General features: G+C 35.8%; 1 protein-coding gene across 1 annotated transcript; it reads right to left on the reverse strand.

Moving 5' to 3' along the window:
• Positions 1–6,855: 6,855 nt before the first annotated feature.
• Positions 6,856–8,195, reverse strand: LOC127097634 (protein MIZU-KUSSEI 1). The gene has a single exon (XM_051036130.1). The coding sequence runs from the start codon at positions 7,961–7,963 to the stop codon at positions 7,121–7,123; it is 843 nt and encodes a 280-aa protein (XP_050892087.1). The 5' UTR covers positions 7,964–8,195; the 3' UTR covers positions 6,856–7,120.
• Positions 8,196–8,508: the final 313 nt, after the last annotated feature.

An 8,508-nucleotide genomic window follows, 5' to 3' on the forward strand; every position in this document is an offset into this window, starting at 1 on the left:
GATGAATTAAATAACTTCCCTTGATTGTATTTGACCATGGGTTGAGGTTTCTTCATGAGCAAGGCACATTTGATGAGCAAATGAATTAGGGTTTCCTTGGGAAACAAGCCTCAAACCCTTTGATTTGCTTTGATCAAAATGATGAATTGAGATGCTTGGGAGGCATATTTGATGGATGAGAGATTTGAGAACCATAGCCATGCTTTCTTTCATCTTCTCTTGGCCATATCAATGCACATAGGGTCTCCTAGAAGCTTTAGACCTTGTGACTGCTCAAGCTACAAACAAAAGATGTTAGTGACATATTTTTGTGCTTTTGGTTAGTGAATAAAATGAGAAAAGCAATGATATATAATTCAAGTGTGCTTGGTTATCTCTAACCAAATCTCAAGAGATCCCACCCAAAGGCAAAGAGCCAAGATGCTTATGATCCTTAAGGCAATGTGAATGCAAGGTAATGATGCCATGAGGGATCTTAGGGTCAAAATTGGGGTCTTACAGGTTATATTTACAAGTTAAATTTATTTACAAAATGAAGTTAAAGTTGGATTAAAGTTCATTTACAAATGAGTATTTATGAAAATGGTTTTGAAAAGTCAAAGGCCTAAGGCCTAGGTTTCTAATTCGAAACAAAGTCAAAGTTTTGAAAATGATTTTGGCTTGGTTAGAGTGGCGAGAAGAGAGAAAGGCTATTCCTAAAGCATACAAGGATAAGAGGAGAAAGATAAGCCTTGGAGTTCCTTTTATTGGAGTCATAGAGATGACTCAAGATGCTCCTTCCTTTGGATTTAGCACACAAAACAAGCAATCAAATAATTGGAATTCAAGCTCCTAGGATCTCCATTTGGCTTGGCTCTTAATTTGGCTACTCATGACAATGGTCCTCTTTTCACAATCTTAAGATGAGGTTCCTATCACACAAAAGCACACATCAAAAAGCTCACATCATAATAAAGGGAATGGACAAAGAATAAGAGTAAGGAGAAGTCCTTTGAGGTCAACTTTGAATTTTAGCATTCTAAAGGCATGAGGCCTAGTTGCTCTTCAACAAATTTTTCATTCTAAAGGCATGAGGCCTAGTTGCTCTTGAACTCCTTTAAGCATGGGTAAATCCTAATTCTAAGTCCTTTCTCCTTTTGCATTTTGGTTCACATCAAAACAAGCATAAACAACACAAAATAGCAATATATTTATATACAATAATGGGCTCAAATGAGCAAAAGAAAAATGACTTAAACATAAAATATGTGCTGAAATGAGCAAAGAGAAAATCAATATGAATAATGAGCAAGAAATAAATTACATTAAAAGTAAATGGCAAGAAATTAAAAGCTCAAATTAAAGTTAGTAGTTAGTAAGGTTATGTTAGCTTGTCATAAGACAATGTATCGCTATGTTAAGCAATCGTAAGTGGACTAATATAGTAGTCACACCTATCTGAGGCCGGTCAATAAGAATATAGGCAAAGAACACAAGTTAGAGGTCATGACTAGTAAGCCAATCTCCATAAACTTGTCATGCCAAAACAAAAGGGGAAGGGCCTTGTATTGACTTTAGGTTATTTGCTTGACCAAGAAGTAACCTATCTTTGACACAAAATAACTCACTTGATCATGGATCACGTTGAGTTTGTTTTGGATCAAAGAAGATTAAACTCCTATTTGTCAAGACCAACCTTAAGACTTTAACTCATTGGCCATTAAGGGAAAGAAAGGGATGAAGATGAAAGGGAGGGGTAAGAAGTCAACAACCAATCCCAATTGATCAAGGGATAACTCATCCTTGATCAAATTCATTCATCTTTCTAGGTGATGATCCTTAAGGATTTTCAAACCACAAGATCCAATGAATTTGATCAAAGTTCAATCAATTCAACCTCAATCAACACCAAACAGAAGAGACATGAATATAACAAGTCAAGGAGTCAATAATATTTTTTTGGTATTTTTTGAATTAAAAGAAAATACAAATAAAAAATAAACAAACAAAGTTGAACCTCAAATTCAATTCAAAGCAACCTCAAAAAGTCCAATTAAATTTTCATAGGTTCAACATAGTCAAACAAACTTTGAATAATTTTCTCACAAATTTTTGAAACCAGAAAGTAATTAAAATCAACTAAAAACAACAAAAAATAGCATAATATGAATTAAAATCTCAAACAATCTCAAAACAAACAAGAAATTGTTGAGACTATTTTTCATTGACTTATCATGATCCATAGATGCTATGAAAATATTTTTGTATTTTTTAAAAGTCAGAAAGTATTTTAAAATGAATTAAAATCATTAAAAACCAAGTAATTCATAAAAAATATCAAATGAAGTCACAAAAATAATTAAAAATCATAATATGAAACTAGATTTTTTCAAGAAAAATTTTAGAGTTGGATCTACCTCAATGGATCTACCTCAATTCCTTGTTGACTAACAATGAAACCAAACAACTTTCCAGATCGGACACCGAAGGTGCATTTAGCAGGATTCATCTGTCGTCGAAATTTTCTGAGACGCTCAAATAGCTTCTGCAAGTGATCTATATGATCCTCTTCACTTTGGTATTTTGAGATCATATAATCGACGTAAACCTCAATTTCCTTGTGCATCATATCATGGAAAATAATGACCATTGCTCTTTGGTAATTTGCCCCGACATTTTTGAGACCGAATGGCATTACCTTGTAGCAAAGCGTCCCCCAAGGGCTGATGAACGTGGTCTTTTCCATATATTTTAGAGCCATCTTAATTTGATTATAACCTGAGAATCCATCCATGAAGGAGAAGACTTTAAACTTAGCAGTGTTATCTACCAAAGTGTCAATATGCGACAAGGGAAAATCGTCCTTTGGACTAGCTTTGTTTAGATCCTTGTAATCAACACACATCCTAAACTTGCCATCCTTTTTGGGTACTGATATGATATTAGCTACCCATTGAGGGTACTTCGCAACTTCTATAAAACAGGCATCAAATTGGCGTTTCACCTCGTCACAAACCTTTAGAGCCATGTTGGGTCTTACTCTTCGGAGCTTCTGCTTCACCGGTGGGCAATCTGGCTGTAGTGGCAGCTTGTGGACAACAATATCATTATCTCAACCTGGCATATCCTGATACGACCATGAAAATACATCTACATATTCTTGTAGAAACTTGATCAATCTTTCTTTGATGCTTGCCCCAAGTTTAGTCCCAACTTTGATCTCTTTCTTTTCTTCCTCGGTGCCAAGGTTGATTGTCTCCAACAATTCTTGATGCGGCTGAAGGGCCTTAGACTCGTGCTCGAGCAGCCTTGCCATTCCTTCAGAGAGGTCACAATATTCCTCATTATCCTCTTCCGATTGGTAGATGGGGAATTCAAAATTATAGGGAGTAGTAGGATCATCAGATTCATTTGGTTTATTGATTATTCAGCATGTTTTTTAAATGATGGATTTTTAGAAAAAGTGGATATAAAATGCAAAAGAAAAATATTTTTGTAGTTTTTTGAAAGGATTTCCATTTTAAGGAAACAAAAACAAATAAAGCAACAATAAAAATTTGAACAAAATGCTCTTTATTTGTCATAATGATTTTGAAATTTAAAGTGACCCTACAAATGATCCGTTAGCCTTGGGCAGAGCTAAGGATTTTGAAAAAAAAAGAAAACACAATTACTTTGACACGGAAAAAGAACAATTATATGATTGTCATGGTATATGGATAGATGTGAACATGAATGCATAGTGATGTGGTTCCGATTGATTAAAATCAACTAGAAAGTCTAATGGGAATACATAGCAAAAACTTAACCTAACAATGGTTAAATGAAATTCAAACCAATGTTGATTATGGATATGTAAGGAATAGAAAAAATTCAAGATTGATCAAAATAAATAAATCAAAATAAATGAATCAAGCAAAATGACTATTAATCCTGAATTATGTACGGAATATGAAATCCTCATGACCCAGATGACAATCAATTCAGACGATGAGATGTAGATGAATGAATGTTTACAGGTGAATGACTTTAGATGGGGGAAAATTTAGGGTATGACACACTACATTGATATGTCAAGACATTTTGCCGCTTGTTAACAAAGAACCATCAATGAAGGTGAGTACAATAATATCTCATATCGCCACAAGATATAATTTTACTGCATCTTACAAGAAAGCGTGGATTGCAAGGACAAAGATTGTTGAATAGGTATTCTGAAACTAGGAGGATTCATACAATGAATTGCCACGGTTTTTATGGGCACTAAAAAAATACATACCAGGAACTGTTGCAATTATGGAGACATTGCCAGCATTTACGCTAGACGGAACCTGTGTTGCTGGAAATAGAATCTTTCACCGCCTCTTTTGGGAATTTGAACCGCGCATCAAAGGTTTTGCATTCTGCAAACCTATTATTCAAATTGAAGGGGTTTCTTCCTTCGACATCTCAGAACACATGTCGCTCCACAAGCCAATCTCTGTTTGATTTCAGATAGACATGCTGCCATTGAGAGTACTTACAATAACCATGATAACGGATGACATGGTCCTCCTTCTACTCATGTCTATTGCATTAGACATATCGCATAAAACTTCATGCATGCAATCAAAGATAAGAACTTTCGCAAAAAAGTGGTGAATGCAGGGTATGCTCTAACTCGGTCGTCATTTCAACATTACCGTGATGAAATTAGATTGTCTAACGCATATGCAAGAATATGGGTGGATAACATATCAATAGAGTAGTGGACAAGGGCAATTGACAGAGGCTGTCGATGGGGCCACATGACAACAAACCTTGTGGAATGCATGAACGGCGTATTCAAAGGCATTAAAAATCTACCAATAACCGTTTTGGTCAGAACAACCTATTTTACGTTGGCTTCTACCTTCGTAACCAGAGGTGAAAGATGGAGGTGTAGTGTTAATGCCGGGTCAAATATTTAGTGAATGTTGTATGAAAGTGATGAAAGAGGAAAGTACCAAAGCTAGCACACACACGGTTACAGTCTTTGACCGTCATAGACAAAATTTCAGTGTACAGGAAACAATGGACCACAATGAAGGAATGTCAAATTTATCCTATGTTGTCAAACTAAACAGAAGTTGGTGCGATTGTGGAAAGTTCTAGGTCTTCTATATTCCTTGCTCCTATGTCATTGCGGCATGCGCACATACTCGCCAGGACGCTTATAACCATCTATCTGATGTTTACAAGGCCATTACCGTCATGAATGTGTATAAGAAAAGCTTCTCAGTGCTACCAATGGAGGAATAATGCCTCCATATGAAGGTGACATAGTTTAGCACAACGATGAGATGCGAAGAAAGAAAAAAGGACGGCCAAACAACACGCGTATTAGAACAGAAATGGATACGACTGATAAAATGATAAGATTATATGTCATCAATCAGGACACAATGAGAACAAATGTCCCAATCTAGGAGCAACATCTGCATCATAATTTAGTATCTCCTTTCAATTTTTGTAACCTTGCATTTTTATATATCACTATCTTTTTGTTACAACAAGGTTAACAACAAACATCACTACGACATAAGCAAACTTAAAAGAAAACATTTCTAACTGATTACAACAATCAAACTGATGTCATCTCATCCAAACATCATTTCCCTAGCATCCTTATCAGTTTTCACTCGCACCCAACCAAATATACTATTGAGTCTCTCAATACTTCTAATTTTTTCCCTTCTGCTATTTTTCCATCTAACCAACTAACCATCCCCCTCTTCAGTTGATCCAAACTACAGATGTTTCAAAATGGCATCAACATCAGAGATTTGTCTCTCGAATGAATCACTTTTCCATAGCGACGACGAACACCGAACGTGTTTGCAATAAGATGAAATGAGATGTGAAAAACTGAACTACATAACACATCTATTTATAATTAAAAAAATTCACATTACACTGAGGCGTCAGACCAATTGGCGTCTCCTCTTCAAAGTTAGACATGAGCGACAATTGGATTGACAACACCATGTGCTGTAGCCAATCCAATTGACACTCCCACTTAAAGTTTAAGGGTAGGCGCCAATTGATCTAACGCCTATGCTTTACGCATTATTTTTTTTTTGAAATTGAGATAGTTTGGAAAAAAAATTTAAAATGGAATTATTTTGAAATTTTTTTTAAAAAAAAATAAAATATTTGGATTAAAAATTCATATTAATCACACCGTCTATTTACAGAATCTCATTTAAAGTTCCCAATATGAACTTGGTTTTATATATAAATTGTTTGCATCAAATCGAATTTAAATCTAAGATTAAAACACATTTTCAATACCAACCTTCACCACTAAACTAACCTTTGGAGAAATTTTACTCAACTTTTTTGAAATTTATTAAAATGATACCTTAATCTTTCTAATTTGAACACATATGCTAATCTCCTTTAAGTCCTCAAATAGATAAATACATCTCTTTTTCATCAATACACTACAAAGAAATTGATATATACAAACAATATCGTACATAAATGTTATATATACTTATAATTGTTACAATTGTTTGATCGTGTCCTTCAAAATTCTGTTAGCATATATCAATTATTTTGTAATATATGAATACAAATAAAACAGGCTGATTCACAATGACAAGGTTCTGGATAACGTGTAATAATATAAAACTAGTAGTATTATCCAAGAATGTCTTAAACCCTTCAGAAAATATTTATATAAATTTGAAAATGTAAAGCTTCAATCCGTTAACGTCGGGCCAGGAAGCTCACATGCGCAAGGATTAAATTATTGCCCATTTAGTGATCCTAAGAATACAAAATATAATACTTATATATATTTAAATACACAACATGTCTGCATGACCACAAGCAGTCAAACAAGCCAACACATTCAAAACTCCTCACTTGTGTTATTAGGGTGATTTAGAATATACAATTAACTTGATCTGAAATTAAGTCACATACAATCTCATCTTTATGTATATAGTACAGGTACTAACATCAAATTAACAAGTCATGAAATCATATTTCCTAACTAAACAACCCATATCACATATATCAATCTCACACAATGCCCTAATTTTCCAAAGCTATTTCAAACAAACAAACTCAATTTCTAAGACATTTTTTATTTTATTTTCTTACATCAATCATATCATATTCTCAATAGAAAAATACTAAGTTCAGGTCCTCCATTACCATCCGGATTCAACATGTAAAAAGCTTCCGAATCACGGCTCCCAACGACCCGTTCAAATCTTGCTCTCATATACATCAACTCACCCTCTGCCCCGCCGCAACCACCACCGTCTTCCAGCATTGGAATCACTCCTGCACCAACTGAGACACTCTGCACGGTTCTCAGCACGTGCAAGTCTAGTTCCCCGCACGTGCGTGACACGGCATAACCGCACTTTCTTCCGTTGCAGTACATGGTCCAGTCCGGCTGATGAAAGAGTCTGTGATGGCGGCCTTTGATATCCGAGGCTGCCGGTGTCTTCCGGCACTCAAGCGCGATGCGGACTAGGCCGGAAGACATCTCTTTGACAAGAGAGGAGGTGGACATCGCAAGTTCGAGAAGGAGGAGAGGCTCGGCGCGAGGGTGGAGTTGGACAGCGAAGGAGATGTGGCCGCGGCGGTTTCCGAAGAGTGTTCCGGTGACTTTGCGGGTGAGAGAAGGGGAGATTGAAGTTGAGAGGGTTGAAGGAATTGTTAGCCAGTTGCATGAAGGGAAGATGGTTTGGAAGGTGAAGATGTTGAGAAATGATCTTATGAGTGAGGATAGTTTCTTTGTTGTTGGTTTTGTGGATTGTTGGTGGTGGTGATTGGAGAAGGAAGGGATTGAGGGGGATGATCCTTGCTTTATGAGGAGTTTGCCGGAGAAATCATCGGATTCTGAGAGTCTGTGGTTTGAAGGGATGATTCTAGTTCTGTTGTTTCTTGTGGTGGCGCTTTTGCTTCTTTGGAGGATAAGGCTTTGTTGTTGTTGATGTTTCATGCTTTGTCAGTTAGCAACAGAGAGAATGAAATGAAACTGTAGTAGAGTATACAATACACAAGTATAGTACAAAAATAGGAGGATTGTGATTGAAGTTTCCAAAGATGAAGAGAGAGAAAGAGAGAGAGGGGAAAGGGGCAGACAGAAGTGATGATAGTGTTGGGAAGAGAGGAGAAGGATTAATATAAAGGGAGGCTGTGGAGGGTTGTGCTTCCTATGATCATCATTTGTTGGAATTTTTATTTGTGCATATGGTCCTACAATACTGTCCTACAGTGTTTACAACCATCGTGTGTGAGATTACCATCAATATATAGGGAATAAATTGGAAATTGGTTGGCACTCATTTTTATTTATTTTAATAAATAAATTGGATGATGAGTTTATCACTCAAATTTGATCTTTAGGTCTTAACTTGACAAGTTTAAGTTCAAAACTTTAAGATTGTATTGCATGAAACATCCAATCAATGAAAGGGAGAGGAAAATTGTACTTCTTTGTTGTGGTGTTAAGTCTTCACTAATTAATATATACTCTACACCCAG

The sequence above is a fragment of the Lathyrus oleraceus genome, chromosome 6, assembly GCF_024323335.1.
Source record: "Lathyrus oleraceus cultivar Zhongwan6 chromosome 6, CAAS_Psat_ZW6_1.0, whole genome shotgun sequence".
Lineage (NCBI taxonomy): Eukaryota > Viridiplantae > Streptophyta > Magnoliopsida > Fabales > Fabaceae > Lathyrus > Lathyrus oleraceus.

Excerpts from the sequence above, each read along its gene's own strand:
- LOC127097634 (XM_051036130.1), bottom strand. The coding sequence starts at position 7,963 with ATGAAACATCAACAACAACAAAGCCTTATCCTCCAAAGAAGCAAAAGC.